General features: G+C 60.7%; 1 protein-coding gene across 1 annotated transcript; it reads right to left on the bottom strand.

Annotated features, from left to right (window-relative positions):
* Positions 1 to 4,567: 4,567 nt before the first annotated feature.
* Positions 4,568 to 12,288, bottom strand: DOHH (deoxyhypusine hydroxylase). The gene is made up of 5 exons (XM_050933814.1): positions 12,209 to 12,288; positions 10,500 to 10,867; positions 9,790 to 9,866; positions 7,799 to 8,036; positions 4,568 to 6,237 (listed from the first exon to the last, which is right to left on the bottom strand). The coding sequence occupies exons 2-5, from the start codon at positions 10,771 to 10,773 to the stop codon at positions 5,921 to 5,923; spliced, it is 906 nt and encodes a 301-aa protein (XP_050789771.1). The 5' UTR covers positions 10,774 to 10,867; positions 12,209 to 12,288; the 3' UTR covers positions 4,568 to 5,920.
* Between the last annotated feature and the right edge of the window lie 4,048 nt (positions 12,289 to 16,336).

The raw sequence follows: 16,336 nt of genomic DNA, 5'->3' as shown, positions 1-16,336 counted from the left end.
ACGGGCACTGCCCAGCACATCCCTGCCACTGACTGCTCACACCCACCCACCCCATGGGCACTGCCCAGCGAGCCCTGCGGGTCCCTGCACTGACTGCTCACACCCACCCACCTGGTGGGCACTGCCCAGCACATCCCTCCCACTGACTGCTCGCACCCACCCCATGGGCACTGCCCAGTGAGCCCTACGTGTCCCTGCCACTGACTGGTCACACCCACCCGCCCTGCCGTGGGCACTGCCCAGCGAGCCCTGCGGGTCCCTGCACTGACTGCTCACACCCACCCGCCCCATGGGGTCTGCCGGCACATCCCCGGGACACTCACCAGCGAAGTCGTGCACCAGGTCCTTGATCAAGTGGCCCACTATGGCATAGGCAACGAGCCCCACGATCAGCGCTGCCATCAGCAGGTACAGGACGTAGCTGGGCAGCTGGATGGCGTCCAGGGCTGGGGGCTTGTAGTCCATGTACAGGGCCTCCTCCTGCTCTGGGGCGTCCTGCAGCAAGTGCCGCACCCCTAGTGGGCTGTCAGCCGCACCCTGGCCAGGAGCCAGGCTCCCGCTGCTGCCTGAAAAGACCTTCTCCAGGCGAGCCATGTCAGCCCCCGCCTGCCCTCTGAGTCTGTGCAGCCCTCCTAGACGTCCCGCACTGCCTGATGCTGCCACTCCGGCTCCTGCTGGCTGGCCCCTGGGCCCAGGTCCAGAGGCAGTGCCAGGCAGCGGCTCCGCACTCGGTTCCCAGGCGCTCCTGCCCGTGAGATCTCGCCAGGTGGAGACGAGTGCCCGTGAACAGCCTACGCCCGACTCCCCGGCCCCGTCACTGGACCCGACGGGACTCACAGCTCTTGTGACAGGGCAGGCAGGCGAAGAGCCGCGGGGGGCAGCTGGAGCATGGGGCACGACCCCTGCTAGATCAGTGGTGACTCAGATTCAGGGGCCCCAGTGTTGTGGAAGGAGGGGGCCCCATCTGCTCCCAGCACCCCAACTTCTGCTCAGCAAGCCCCACACATAGAGGAAGAACAAAGCTGGGGGAGCAAACTCCCCTCTCAGTCAGGATTTGCAAGTTGTGCCCATGCAGGGGGAGCCCAGGCCAGCATCAGGTCCCTCCCAGCCTTTCTCTGCCCCCCACGGGGTCTGGAGGGACCGGATGGCCGGGCCCCAGCAGGCTAAGCTGAGCGTGGCCATACGAGGGAGGCAGTAGGGGCGGTCTGGATTGTACTGACCCTTCCCTCCTGAGTGCCAGGTGTGTCCCAACACCCCCAGGCCCACAGGCTACTGTTAGGATAAGGGAACGATGCCCTGGAGGGGATGAGCTCCCCCAGTGGCTCCCAGCACCCGGTCGGGGCAGGGAGAGGAGGAGGGCTCGGGGCCTTTGGCCAGTCTTTGCCTTGGGTGCACTGAGAGCAGCTGGGCAGGATGGAGCCACGTCCCTGACCCTTAGTCTGCCTCTGGCTGTGCCAGGCTAGGAACCGCTGGAAATCTTACCCCTGGGAGTGGCCGAGATGCTGCAGGGCTCCCAGGTGCCAGGTCCCTCGGGGCGTGGCTGCAGCAGGCTGGATGGGGGCTCCGCTCTGCCCTGCGGGAGCTCACATAGCCGGTGACGAGCGCGTAGCGGCTGGGATCGGCATACTGGCCCTGGGCTGGTGGGTGAAAGCCAAGTGCCCACAGCTTTGGGGAGGAACGGCTCCCCCCAGGCGGAGCTAATCCCTGGACAGATGGTCTGAGACCAGCAAGGGACGTCCCCACACAGGACCTGCAGCTCTGTTCCTGGCACTGGGCTGGTGAGGGGGCACAGGAGGTTTCTTTTGGGGGGTTGGGGAGGCAGCTCCGGGGCCAGCCCACCGAGTTTGGGGCCCCGGATCCAGCTGGTGTCCTGCTATTGAGAACGAACACACATGCACACGCACACGCATGCAGGCCTGTTCCCAGGGCAGATGCCAGTTTCATGTTCAAGGCTGGCTCAGGACACTCACAGCGGGCGAGGGGGATCTATGATCTCCAATATGATTGGCTAGCCATTAATGATCTGATTTGCATATGCATATTAATATTGCATGGGCCACAGGAAAGGCTTTGCCCACTGTCCTCCCTACCCGTCCCACTTGGAGAAATCACCCCACAAGCCTGCTGCGAGGTGGATGCCTGGGAGTCAGCCCAGCTAGTACAGCAGTGCAGCCACCTCTGGGGCAGAGCATGGCAGCTGTACAGTAAGGAGCTCCGCTGCCGCAGACCTGAACACCCACCAATGGAAACCACAGGAGACGTTTAGGGAGCCAGGCAGGGGTTCCCCAGGTTGGAATTTGGCTGGGGCACAGGGCCAGCTCTTGCCCTGTCTTCCAGAGGTGGCAGCTTTACAGCACAGGGTGTTTGGGAGGCAGCATTTGCCAAAGGGCCAGGACCCAGCCAGGCAGATAACAGGGGGTGGGGGGGTCTCCCAGGTTCTCTTCTGGGCTTCAGTGTCTCTGCCCTGGGACTTTTGGCAGCACTGGACTCTCCACTTCCCTCTCCCCACAAAAAGTTCAGAGGGCCAGGACTCCTGGGTTCTATTCCCAGCTCTGCTCTTGACTCACCCCATGACCTTGAGTGAGTCACTGCCTCTTTGTGCCTCAGTTTCCCCCAGCTGTATGAGTCGATTCTGAGAGCTCTAACAGCTAAACCATCCAAGAGTCGTATCAGCCTCCAGCACGAACACTCCCCAGGCTGCGCAGTAGGCAGCTACCAGCCCAGCTCAAGGACTGCGCCGAACATTGCCAGCAACGTTGAAGTTGCCGACGAAGCCCAAACCATCCGTGGAGACATGTTGGTTTCCCAGATGTGGGTGACTCAGATTCAAGTCCCCAGGTCTTCCCTAGCCACGCAGGGACCCGGCTCCCAGGGCAAGAGAGAGTCAGAATCTCCCCCTCCCCTGGAAGCCAGATGGCTCAGCTGCACTGTCTGGGTCACAGAAATAGTCGAAAGGTTTCAGCCTCATCCCCCTGCTGACCACCACAGAGCCAAGCTTGGAAATGGCCATAACAGAACTGTCCCTGTCAGCTGGCCCCCGACCCCCCCAGGACCTGCGGCCCTACTGGACACCAGCTCCGCCCAGCCCATACCCAACACAGCCCCAATATCCGCCCTCCTCGATACCCAGCAACCTCCATGGCCACAGCACATTCCTTTGCCCGTCTCTTGCCCATCCGATGCATGGTAGTGGCATGGCTCTCCCGGCCCCCTCTGGGGGACACACATTCCGCCCCCCCCCCCCCCCAGGAGCACAGACAGGAGCTGGGCTGGCTGCGGGTCTTTGCCCCCCTCCTGCCCCAGCAAAGAGCTGCAGCTGCATTAGAGGGCTTAGGAAATAAGAGGATTGAGGGAGAGCGACTCAGAAAGGGCTTTTGCCAAGGAAAAAGCATCTGTGAACAAACCGGACACAGCTGCTGGCCTCTGGCCCTGGCTGGGAGCAGCCAGGAAAGAATGAGGGGAAAGCAAGGCTGAAGCCACCCCGGCCGCTGGGCCCTGCTGCCACGCAAACCACCAGACTCCTGCGGCCACGAGTGCTGGTGGCCCCCATGACCTGGCGTCACAGCCCAGCACCCCTTCGCCCCTGAAAGCAGAGTGCCCTGTGGAGCTGCTGTCCCGGCCTGGTACCCCCAGTTCAAGGGCGTTGATAATTGGAGAGGGTCAGAGGGGGAGCCATGAGGATGATGAAAGGGTTAGAAACCCTGCCCTGCAGCGAGACTCAGAGAGCAGAACCCATGTAGCTTAACCCAATGCTCTCCTTCCCGGTGTCCCCCCCACCCCGGCTCTAAATCCCTCCCCCAAGCCCCCATGGCAGTAACATGCCCTTTGCCCCCTCAATGCTGTTCACTCTGCTTGTGCCTTACACGCCCCCCCCCCGGTAAATCAAGGCAGGGACCCTCACATACACTGATCAGTGCCCAGCACAGCAGAGCTGCTAGGCGCTATTGTTATACCAGCCCAGTGCTGACTGGCACGGCTCCTGCCCCCAGGGTCAGCCCCCCCGCCCCCACACACACCAGAGCAGCACTCACACCTGCTTTCTTCCAAGGGCCACAGGGCCCTTTGTGCTGGGAGTGAGACGGCTTCATGAACTGCGGCCATGGGGCTGCTAGCCGGGGGCTCAGGCTCAACAGGGGAGACAGCGGGAACCTGGACATGAGGCTGCTGGCCGGGGGCTCAGGCCCAACGGGGAGAGACCAGGAACCGGGCTGCTTGCTCAGGCCCGGGGGGGGGGCGGGGGAAGCAGGAATCTGGCCACTGGGCTGCTGGCCTGGGGCTAAGGCCCAGGGTGGGGAGACAGCGGGAACCTGGCTGCGGGCCTGCTGGCTGGGGGCTCAGGCCCAACAGGGAGAGATCGGGAACCTGGACACGGGGCTGCTGGCAGGGGGCTCAGGCCCAACGGGGGAGACAGTGGGAACCTGGACACGGGGCTGCTGGCCGGGGACTCAGGCCCAATGGGGGAGACAGCGGGAACCTGGCCACAAGGCTGCTGGCCGGGGGCTCAGGCCCAGCGGAGGCAGAGGCACCCCTGGTCCAGTGCTGAAAAGAGGCAGGTCAAGGCCAGACCTTCCACAATTTCATTTATTCCCCGCAAGCCCTTCCCAGCCCCAGTACAAGTGAACAGCTGTACCCGACTGGCCCCCCACAGGCTCCATCTGCTGCAAGACGGCCCCATCCACATGGCGAGACTACCGCAGCTCTGCCTCGGGCATTGTGCCCTGTCCGCTCCAAGGGGGCTCCCCCTACTCCAGCCCCAGCGGATCACATTCCTGTTTGGGAACTCGCTGGCACATGGCTACAAATCTCCCACCTCTAGCCCCTAAACCCCTGCCCTCCTACGTGCCCCCACTACTACAGGCTGGCTGTGACCCACTCCGAGGAAGACCCCATAGCAGTGCCAGAGACCCCGCTCCCCACTCATCTGCCCACTGGCCAGTGCTCAGAGAAGGCAGCTGTGGCCGGGGTCTGTGCTGCCCTAGGAGGTCTGCTCCCTGGCTGGCACTGGAGGGGAGCTCTGGGGCAATGCGGCTTCCCTCTCTGCCATTGCCCAGGCAAGAGGGAAATCGAAGGGCAGATTTTCCAAGCGGGCACTCAGCCTCACTGCACAGCAGCCACCCCCCAACAGCACACGCCACTGGGAGTACAAAGCCAGGCCTGCAAAGACCCACGGGCAGGTTGAAAACCCAGGGACTCTCTAGCTGTGTCTGAGCCACACGCCTGGGACAGAGGCTCTGTCAACGGTGCTGTAGGTGAACGGGCAGAGGCTTTGGCTGGTATTTGTTCCTGGCGTTAGGTGCAGGCTCCGCCAGGCTGCTGCAGCCCCCGCCACATGAAGCGCCACCTGGCCGCGTTGAGCTGCACATCATCTCCTGAAATGCCTGCCAGTGGCGCAGCGGAGGGCTTTGCCCAACGCATTAGGCCCCGCAGCAGCAGTGAAGCTTGAGCACAGACGTGGAGAAGGGAGCCTCTGTGGGCACAGCCCGAGCAGCTAAGTGACAGAACCTTGTGCCCACCCACAGCCCGTGACTTGAGAGAGAAGCCCTGCTCTCCCGACGGGCTCAGACCCTGGATCCCGGGCAGGCTCCCCCACAGAGAGCTGCTGGGTCAGGATCCAGCAGTTCAGCCAGTCAGCAGAGCAGCTGTTTGAAACCTCTGCCCTGGGACCCCAGCATGGAGCCTGACCCCCAACCCCGCAAGGGCTGGATCTAGGGTGCTGGCCCATCCCAGGGACTCAGAGAAACAAGCTAACGCTAGAGGCTTGCTGCCACCCCCATGGCACACAGAGCACACAGGACTATGCAGATCTGGCTTCCCACCCACTCTGCCCTGGTGCAAGCAGTGGTGCAGAGCAGGCGTGAATCAGGTCTGGCTCCTCCGGCAGCCACCCAGCTCCCCGCAGAGGCTGAGGCAGGCTCCCTGCTCAGCCTGAGGCCTGCAGCTTGCTCAGCCCGTCGGCATACTGGAATTCGGGCCCGTTGGCGTAGTCGTACATGTCCAGGGCCACCTCACAGCTCTCCCTCACCACCCGCTCTCCATCCTGGGCGAAGGCCCGCAGCGTCTCCAGGCAGGACGCCTTGGCGATGGAGCCCAGCGCCTCCGCACACTCGTGCCGCACCATGGGGTTCTCCGCCACGCTCTCCAGTGCCGCCGTCAGCTGGGGCACGCAGGCCTCATGCTGCATCTGGCCTAGGACGAAGCCAATCTCGTGGCGGAAGAGGGCGCTGCCGCACACCAGGCCTGGGGAGAGCAGGGGGAGAGAAGGGTTGGTGCAGGCAGAGCAAGGAAGTGACCCAAAGTACTCTGGGATGTTGGGCCCCACCCTTCCCACACATCTGAAGGGAAGGACCCCGCATTGCTCTGCTGCGACTGCTCTTGGGTCAGCTGGGAGCGAGTTGCTGGGGGCTCAGCCACTCGGGGGGAATAGCAGCAGGTGAAGCCTGGCCCCTTGGCTGCAGCCTGGGGGAATGAGTGGGGTCAGCCAGGGTCCACCTGCACTCGACCCATCAGACGCCCTGTCGGCTATTGAGACTCAGTGGCCCCGTAACAGTCCTTCCAAGCAGGGCTAAGGCACCAGGGCTGGGGTGGGAGGAGGCACTTGCCCTGATCCGTAGCTGTCTGCCCGACACAAGCCTGGGTCCTCTGTGCTCAGCAGCACCCATCCAGCAGGAAGGCAGAGGACCCCATGGGGGCAGGGAAAGAGACAGTGAGCCCTGACGGACTTTTCAGTGGGGCTGGATTTTGCTCCAGAAGGGCCCCACAGTCCTGCTCACCTCTAACCGGGTCAGACCTGCCTGGGGGCCAGAACAGGCCTGGTCCCATGAGATTCTCAGGCTCTGCGGGTCGGTCCCTCCCAAGGGGCTGGATCCACAGAACCACCCACAGCACCGGAGCCGTTGCTCGCCCGCAGCCGGACTGGGGTGACCAGCCCCCTCTGGTGGGGGCAGCAGGATGCCCAGAGAGCGCAGATGGAAATGCTCTGAACCAGCCAGCTCAGAGAACTCCCCACTCCCACTCTGGGACAGGGGCTGGTCCAGGGGGCTCCAGGCTCAGCTGGGGGGCTGGGGGGACCCTCCCCCTAGAGCAGTGGTTCTCAAGAAGGACCGCCCCAACACAGGAAGGGCACGGGGTCACACACACACACAGGAAGCCCCTGTTCTGGCCTGTCCCAGGGAGAGGGAAGAGCACGAGCAGTTGGTCCCCTTTCAAGGAGCCGAGATTCCACAGTTTGGTGGCGATTCCTGGTGAGGGGGAGGGGGTTTGGCCCTGCCGAGGACAGCAGCGCAGAGGCTGTGCTGTCTGCCCGCCCCCGACCCTGCGTCTCTGGATTCCAGCGGCACAGGGCCAGTCCGCTGCCATGGAGGATCCTGAACTCGGACATGACACCCCGGAGGGTTCCTGGAGGAGTGTGTGTGGGGGGACACGCTGTGGGACCCAGCAGGCACAGGACGGGGCATGCACGTGGCAAAGGCTCCGGTGGAGCCAAGTCCCGGGGGTAAGTGGATTACATAACATGGGGGGCCACAGGGGGACACGTCTGCTCATCCCATCCCTGGCCCAGGCTGGGGGCGGGTGCTGCTGCTGAGACCCTGCTCGCGTAGGTGAGGCAGGCCCTAGGGTGACCCCTGGTGGAGGGTGATGGGAATAACAGGGATACAATCCAGCCAGGGAGCCCAGCTGCTCAGGCAGGGATGGGTCCCAGGGACAGCACAGCAGTGGGGCCCCTCACTGGGGATCTCTGGACTCAGCTTGGGCTAGGGTGAGGAGAAGCCACAGTATCTGCCATCGGGGGTTGTCTCACCATCAGCCAGCGCCAGCGCCGCGGCCTCGCCCCCCACGTTCCTCAGGGCGAACATGGCGCGGTACCGATCGAACAGCGGGCGTGACTCATCCAGCAGGGTCTCCCGCAGCTTGGCAACGTCCTTCTCCTCATCAGGGGGAGCCGGGTCCACAGACAGGTAGGGGCTGGCGCCAGGTGCTTCCTTGTTCTTCTGCAGCCATTCGAGCCTCCTGACTGCCAGCTGGCAGGTCTCGGCTACCTGCAGAACAGGACAGAGACACCTTCACTGGGACCCCTTGGGAAGAGCAGAGTCCCACCAGCCAGACAGCAGCGTCTAGTGGTCAGAGCATGGGACTGGGAGTCACAGCTCCTGGCTCCAGTCCCAGCTCTGCCACCAATCCACTGCGACACCACCACCAAGTCACATCCACCTCTGCAATTCAGTTTCCTCATTGGCACAACAGGGCTCATACCCAGCTCTGTCATGCCTCACCTGAAAGGAGTGATGGACCGGCCAATAGTCAGACATGCAGCTCTGACATTCCACTTCCACGGGGTCCAGCTGCCCAGTGATGTGTACAAAGGCAGGGAACTTTCTGTGCAGGGTGACTGGGCCTCCTGGGGTATAAATAACCCCCTTACTGGGATCAGTTCAGTTCCTGGTCAGCAGGAATCCCAATGGCAGCAGACGTACCAAGTATCAAATGGGGTTACACAGACTGACTCCCCCAGACGGGGCAGCATCGGGAAAAGTGGCACTGCCAGCAGGACTCGGGCTGTTATCTGCATGAGAAAAAACTCACAGACAAGAGGTGTGTCTGCCCATCAGCATAATATCCCCAACAACTGCCCTACTCACTGACATCTGGGGGTCCCTGCATCAGTGCCAGGGCTACAGCAGAACCTGCAGGACCCAGCAGAGATCAGGCTCCACTGGGCCAGGAGCTGACCAGACAAATAGGAAGAGTCTCTGCCCTGAAGGGCTCAGTCTCACCAGACCAACATGAGAGGGGAAACTGAGGCAAGGAGCAGGGAAGGGATTTACCCAAGGTCACTCAGCAGGTGAGTGGCAGGGCTGGGAATAGAGCCCAGATCTCTGCAGTCCCGGTGCGGAGCTCTGCCCACTGGCTGCCGGGTTGTATGATCAGTGCTGATGGCTGTGTGACGAAGTGGGGGGATTTCTTGGTTTTTCTGTGTTTTCCAGTGGGTTGCATGCAGAGGGAGAGGGACTCTGTGTCCCCGAGTGTTACTGGTTTAACAAGGTGAGGGGAAAGGGAGTTTGTTGGTACAGAGGACCGGAGAGGGAACTTGGGACCCCGGCTGATGGCCTGGAGAATGGAGACCCCAGCGACTGGTGACCCGGAGACCCAGCTCAGGAGTCACAGCTGGTTCTGGCCAGTAGGAAGACAATGGGCTGTGAAGAGAGGACCCCGGTGACCTGACCAGCCAGTTCCAGCCAGAGGAGAGCTGCGAGGAGAGGGGACTCAGGCCTTCCTGTTTACGACCCTGTTTACCTGGAGAGAAGACAATGGACAGAGGCGGGCTTGGGGCCGGGGTATCGGAGGCCCAGCTGGGAAGCAGGGGGGCTCTGGGCTGGAGAGGGGGAACAGGCAGAGCCCACCTGGATGCAGGGAGACTGGGATGTGCTGTTATTGTGAGAGGCCAGGCCTGAGGCCCTGAGAGTTTCCTGTGCTGTGTTCAACTCTCAATAAACCCTCCTGTTTTATGCTGGCTGAGAGTCGCTCCGGTCTAGAGATCAGGGTTGCATCAACCCCTTCGGGGGTGGAGGTCCCAGGGGTCCAGAACGAGTGGACAGAGACAGACGTGCTAAGGCTCAGAGAGGTGCGGTTCCAGGAGGTGGAGGGGCCTGACCCCGAGAGAGAGCGGACCCTCGAGAAGGGCTGTTGCACTGAAAGGGGCATCCCTCATGGACTGCACAGGGCCACGAGTGGGCATGATCTGTGAGTCCGTGACAGGCTGCCCTTGGCAGGGGAACGCAGGGAAAGCTTTACCTCGATCACCGGGTCTTCCGAATAATGTCTCAGAACATCCAGCACCTGGGGGTTCCCGATTGCTCCCAAAGCTTCCCCTGGAACACAGACCGAAGGCACCGGTGCCAGTGAACAAGCTGGAAGCTCCCATACTGCTGCCATCACCTTTAATGTGGCCTTGCCCCTTCCCTGGGGCCAGCGGGGACACAGCCCTGCCACACGCCTGGCTGCGGCGCTTCTAAAGAGAGAGAGCTGAGCTACGAAAAGTGCGAGGGAAACGCAGCATGTGGCACCGGGGCAGAGGGCAGGGACAAGCTGGCATTTTGCGGGGATGGGAAGCAGCTTCAGCCTGGCGTTGAGGAGACGTCTGCAACATCACGCCCCAATGAGTTTAGCATCGACCCCCAGAGCTCAGATTCACTGTACACGCAGCACCACGCGGGGTCTGCACCAGCATCCCAGGAGCTCCACTGTGGGGGCTGTAGAGGGGAGGTACGAGCCACATTGCTCCTCACATCGCCAGCCACTGCACGGGGGGAGCCAGCACAGAGCTGGAAATAAGACACACCAGGAAAAGGTTGGCACATGTTCCTGCCCCCCAGGAACAAGCCACAATTCCATGCATCCCTGCCCTGCCCGGCTACATCAGCCCCTGGCTCGGGCTGGACTGGCAAGGGCCTCTGTGCCAGTGGGACCAGGACAGACTCCGCTCAAGCACTGAGCTGTCGTACCTGCTTCATGGCGCACCATGGGCTCCTGGCTGGTGTCCTGCAGTACCCGGACCAGGCAGGGGATGGCACGCTCATCCTGCATCTGCCCCAGGCAGTACGCCAGCTCGTGTTTCAGAAGGGCAGACTCATCCCCAAACGCCCGGCTGATCCAGTCGATGGCAGCACAGCCGCCCACGTTGCGCAGGGTGAAGAGCGCTCGGAAACGAGCCTTCAGGGGCTGCATCGTGTCCACCAGCGTCCGGCCAATGGCCTCCACTTCCTCCTCAGTCACCATGGCGCCTGGGTGGGGAGAGCCGAGGGTCTTCTGCTAGAGGCAGCTTCTCTCACTCTATAGCCAGCAGCTCCCACAAACCAGGCACTGCAAGAACCTGGGCATGAGAAAGAGCGGTCAGGTCTCCGATAGTCCGGGGTAGAGCAAACTCCACGGTTATGTTTTAACACATTCACTAACAGGATTGAAAATTCCGGTGCGGACAGGACACAACGGCTTGTTGCTAGTCATGTTTAACCCTAGTCTGTGTCCGGGGGATTTTCTGTAGCATCCTCTCTGCAATTTACAATCACGTTGGTTAACATGTGTTAAAGCCCAACCCCAAATTCAAGAGTAGGCCTAGGATGTTTGGAGACACCTGACAGCAGGTGCCAGTCTAGGAGCTAAGGCAGAAAGCAAAGGTGTAGACCCACAGCAAGTATAAATCCACAGTAGCTGTTGTCCTCATCTCCGCAGGTGAGATTCACGGTCTGGTGTCATGGGGAGGCTGGCAGGGAAATCAGAACACAGCCTGGATAGGAGAGATTTTTTTCACACCCAGGCAGAGCAACAGGCATGGCTCAGCACTGATCCAGCCACAACCACAAGGGCTCAGGATTACACGGACACTTAGGCCTTGTCTTCCCTACCAACGACACATTTTTTAAACACCTGGCCTCTGCTGGGGATAGGGGGCCAGAATTTCCAAGAAGTCAGGGCCAGTTATTCTAGAGCTCCCTGTCCATCTCTAGAGCCTGAATTTCAGCTTCCATGTAGGCCCCCAGCCTGTGGAGCCCTTTAGATACCCTGGCCCTGAAGTGTCCACACGCGAATTTACAATCCTGCTAGCGTGTGTGAAACACGACTGAAAAGGGAAGCGCACACACAGCCATTAGTGCCGGCCTGCGCCCAGGCCGAGGGCCCACGTGGGAAGGCCCTGGAGAGGAAAGATGCTCTCTGGATCTGGGAATGACGCCCTCCGCCTATGGCGTCTCTCCCCCGTCCCGGCCCGGAAAGGGGACAACTCCCCAGAGGGGAAGGGCCCCAGGGCTGACAGCTGTAAGTGGGGGAGCTCCCGGCCAGCATCGCACCCCCGGGGGATGGGGCCACATGCTGGGTCCAGGCAGGAACCGTGTTCCCAGCAGGGCCAGGGACGAGCTCTAGTTCGGGCCCCACGCGTGGCGGGTCCGCACACGTGGGACGCTCCTGGAGTTCGCTGGCGATCGAGCGGGTCCAACGGAGCTGGGGGGGGGGGGGCCGGAGCCCTGGTTGCGGGGCTGAAGCGGGGGACCCTCAGCCTGGCCCTGCCGCTCCCGGCTCCCAAAGCCGGACGCTAGCGCGGCCCCGCTGCCCGGTCCGGGGACCGCACCAGCCCCCTCCGGCCGGAGCTAAACGCACCGACGGGCTCCCCGCCCCGCCATGCAGCCACCTCTGGGGGGGAGCCGGGCTCCGCACTCACCCGCCGGCTCCGGGCGCAGCCATCGCTCCACTGCCCCGCCCCCGCCCCGCGGATCGTACCACTCCCGACTCGTGCGGGTGGAGCCGCTGCCCCGCCCCCACCCCGCGGATCGTACCACTCCCGACTCGAGCGGGGGAAGCCGCTGCCCCACTCCCACCCCGCGGATCGTACCACTCCCGACTCGAGCGGGGGAAGCCACTGCCCCACCCCCACCCCGCGGATCGTACCACTCCCGACTCGCGCCGGGGCCGCCACTGCCCCGCCCCCGCCCCGCGGATCGTACCACTCCCGACTCGTGCGGGTGGAGCCGCTGCCCCACTCCCACCCCGCGGATCGTACCACTCCCGACTCGTGCCGGGGCCGCCACTGCCCCGCCCCCGCCCCGCGGATCGTACCATTCCCGACACGTGCGGGGGGAGCCGAGCGCAGCCCTCGCTCCATTGCCCCGCCCCCACTCCGCGGATCGTACCACTCCCGACACGTGCAGGGGGAGCAGTTACTTCCCAGCAGCGCCCCGGGCAGGAGGCGGCCCTGACCCCGGGACACCAGCTCCCCCTCCGCCCCCTGGCCAGCCACGCTTGGGTGCAGAGGGCAGCTGGGCTCCCCACTCCCTGGGGGGCACCAGCTCGGGTCGGCCGGCTGCGGGCTGGGGAGCGCTGATCCCGGGACTCCGGGAGCTGGAGGTGCCCGAGCAGCCCCCAATATCCCGGGCAAGTCACTGGAGCTGGCAACGCCGAAGGAGGGAATTCAGCTTTAAACGCACGTGGAAAACGGGGGTCTCCCTGCCAGCTGCTCTTATCATGGGGGGAGCTGTCACTCCATCCCTCCCCAACCCCTCCCTTAGCCCGCTCCTGCACCCCAGTCTCCCTCTCTGCACCTTCATATCCCCCTGCACCCCTGTATGTGTCCCCCTGCACCCCCATATCCCCCTGCACCCCTGTATGTGTCCCCCTGCACCCCCATATCCCCCTGCACCCCTGTATGTTTGTGTCCCCTCTGCACCCCATATCCTCTGCATGTTTGTGTCCTTGTACCCCCATATCCCCCTGCACCCCTGTATGTTTGTCCCCCTGCACCCCCATATCCCCCTGCACCCCTGTATGTTTGTGTCCCTGTACCGCCATACCCCCTGCACCCCTGTATGTTTGTGTCCCCTCTGCACCCCGATATCCCCCCGCACCCCCATATCCCACTGCACCCTCACATTCCCTCCCACCTTCAGCAATCTCCTGTCACCGCCCCCTTTCCTCTCTACATTTTCCTGCCCAGCTCCCTAACCATGGAGGGCACAGGATGACCATCTTCTCTAAGGGCAGCCTGGCTTCAGTCCCATTGGAAATGATGGAAGTTCCCTGCAATTGGAACAGGGAAATGACAGCCATCTTAACTGAGGGCAGGCTGTGGCTCTGGGCCTGCTGAAAGTAAAGGGAACTAAATGCATAATTCATGGAGTTTGACTGAGGAAATCAGGGGATCATGAGAAACTTAAAAGCAGCAAAGAATCCTGTGGCACCTTATAGACTAACAGACGTTTTGGAGCATGAGCTTTCGTGGGTGAATACCCACTTCGTCGGATGCATGAGAAACTTAAAATATTCCGACCCTCACAGTGATATTGTGGGAGCTGGTAGCTCTGAACTTATCTGAGTGATTTCTTTGCCCTTGGCACGTCTAAACTGTTGACCATAGGTTTGGCCAACAGAAATATGTCCTGATTTTTCATCTGTAATCCCCACGGAAACAGTTTTATTACAAACAAATAACCAATAAAAAGTAGCCTGTGAGCTCTGCGGGGCAGGACTCCTCTGTTACTCTATCTGTACACCACTCATCACTGGCAAGGGGGCATTTGGACCTGCTGCCTCTGACTAACCCTGGGCAGCACCTCTGCAACCCCAGTACCTGCTTTGGGCCTTCACCAAGGCCTCAGCCTGGGGAGTTGCCATGCTGGAGCTCCCCAGCTCCTCATGCCTTTCCCTAGCACTGCTCTGCCTCAGCTCCCCTGCTCAGCTCCCTGGCAGTCAGGTCCTCCTCTCTCCACAGCTAGAGAGAGACTGACCCAGCTCCTGGCTCACAGCCCTTTTCTAGGGCCAGCTGTCTTCTAATTGGGCATGGCCTCACCTATGGCCACCTTCCCAATCAGCCTTTTCTTCTCAGCTTTCAGCCCCAGCCCTCTCCAAGGGCTGCTTTTAACCCTTTCACAGGAGCGGGGTTACTGCCCCGCTACAATGGGATTCTTCCGTCCTAAGTGCAGGACTCTGCACTTGTCCTTGTTGAACCTCATCAGGTTTCTTTTGACCCAATCCTCCAATTTGTCTAGGTCACACTGGACCCAATCCCTACCCTCCAGAGTATCTACCTCTCCCCCCAGCTTAGTGTCATCCGCGGACTTGCTGAGGGCATAATCCATCCCCTCATCCAGATCATTAATGAAGATGTCTGGGAGCTGATCTTGTCCCTTTAGACGGAGGCAAAAAAACTGAGTTCTTCAGCTTTTTCCACATCCTCTGTCACTACGTTGCCTCCTCCATTCAGTAAGGGTCCCACGCGTTCCCTGACCTTCTTCTTGTTGCTAACATACCCGTCGAAACCCTTCTTGTTACCTTTCACAAGCTTATCTCCCACCTGGTAAGTCTTCCTGAGAATGTTACAGCCTGTGAGTGATGGCTGCTATGACTCTACAGGGACATGTGACCAGACCACATAATGCTGGACTCCATCTTGGGATGTCAGTATTTTTTCACCAAGTTTGGAACGAAGGGTTCCCGCCATATGCAAAAGCTATATAAGGCTGAGAGTGACATCATCTGGGCTTCTTCACTCCCCACACAAGAAGACTCCTGGAAACACCTGAGGCACAAAGACTGAACTGGGGGAAGTGCTGGACCCAGGCTAATGGGATTTCTAGCCTGTGAATGAGATACCTGGGGATTGCAAGCTGTAAAGTGCAGCTTGCTCCTTAAGAATCAGCAACCTGCTTGTATCATCTCTTAGGGTGAGAATCTACTAATTCATGTCCAATCTATCCAGTATATTAAGCGTCGTTTGCATTTTTTGTTTATCTGCTGGGTAATCTGCTTTGCTCTGTTTGTTATCCCTTATAGTCACTTTAAATCGATCTTTTGTAGTTAAACTTGTTTTTGTTTTAATCTAAACCGGTGAGCTTTGACTGGAGTGCTTGGGGAAAATCTCAGCTTAGTTACCACAAGTGTGCCTTGTTCTCTTCACACTGAGGGAGAGGCAGATCGGGTATCAAACCCATATACTAGCCAGGTTTGACCAGGGCAGGACAGTACTGCTCTGGGGTCCCGAGCTGGTGGTTAGAGAGCGTGTGTGTAACTGCAGCTGGGTGTGTCCCTATCTGTGTGAATGCTGGTGAAAGTGCAGGCTGGAGGGCTTTGCAGCTTGTCACAGCAGTACAGTGTGAGAGGGAGCCCAGGCTGGTGGGTCAGATGGCTCAATGGTACCCCAGTTACAGGTGGCACCCCAGGAGGAACCCGTCACACCGTGTATCTAAAGCACTCGTGTGACTGGCAGGGCCTTGGGGACACGTCAGGGAGCCATTCGTCCAGCCCCAAGAGAAGTCCTCTCAGCTGCTGACGCAGGGCTGGCAGGCTTAGGTGGAGGGTGAAAACTGCTGAACCATGGCTGCTGTGCGAGAGCCAGGAGCCTGGGGAAGGAAGTAAAGTGCGGAGGGGGTGCTGGAGTTTCCCCGAACTGTACGGTCCAGAGATTCATAGAGTTAAAGGCCCAAAGGGACCATTAGCTCATCGGACCTCCTCTATGTCACAGGCCATGGAATTCTCCATTACCCCTACACTGAACCCAATAACGTGTATTAAGCTAAAGCATCTCTTCCAGAGAGGCATCCAGTCAAGGCTTCTTTGACTCAAAGAACCAGTCAGACTCCTGGATTTTTCCACTCTACGTAATGCAAGGGCCTGACTTTGCTAACCACATCACCTGCCACTCTAATAGCATGCACTTCAGTAACTCAGCCAGAGGTTAGGGGCCTATTTCAGGAGCGGGCAGGTGAGGTTCTGTGGCCTGCAATGTGCAAGACATCAGACTAGATGATTCATAGACTCTAGGACTGGAAGGGACCTCAAGAGGTCATCGAGTCCAGTC

This window comes from Gopherus flavomarginatus, chromosome 24 (assembly GCF_025201925.1).
Source record: "Gopherus flavomarginatus isolate rGopFla2 chromosome 24, rGopFla2.mat.asm, whole genome shotgun sequence".
Lineage (NCBI taxonomy): Eukaryota > Metazoa > Chordata > Testudines > Testudinidae > Gopherus > Gopherus flavomarginatus.
The sequence above is the reverse complement of the archived record's forward strand: the minus strand, read 5'-3'. Positions and strand labels throughout refer to the sequence as shown.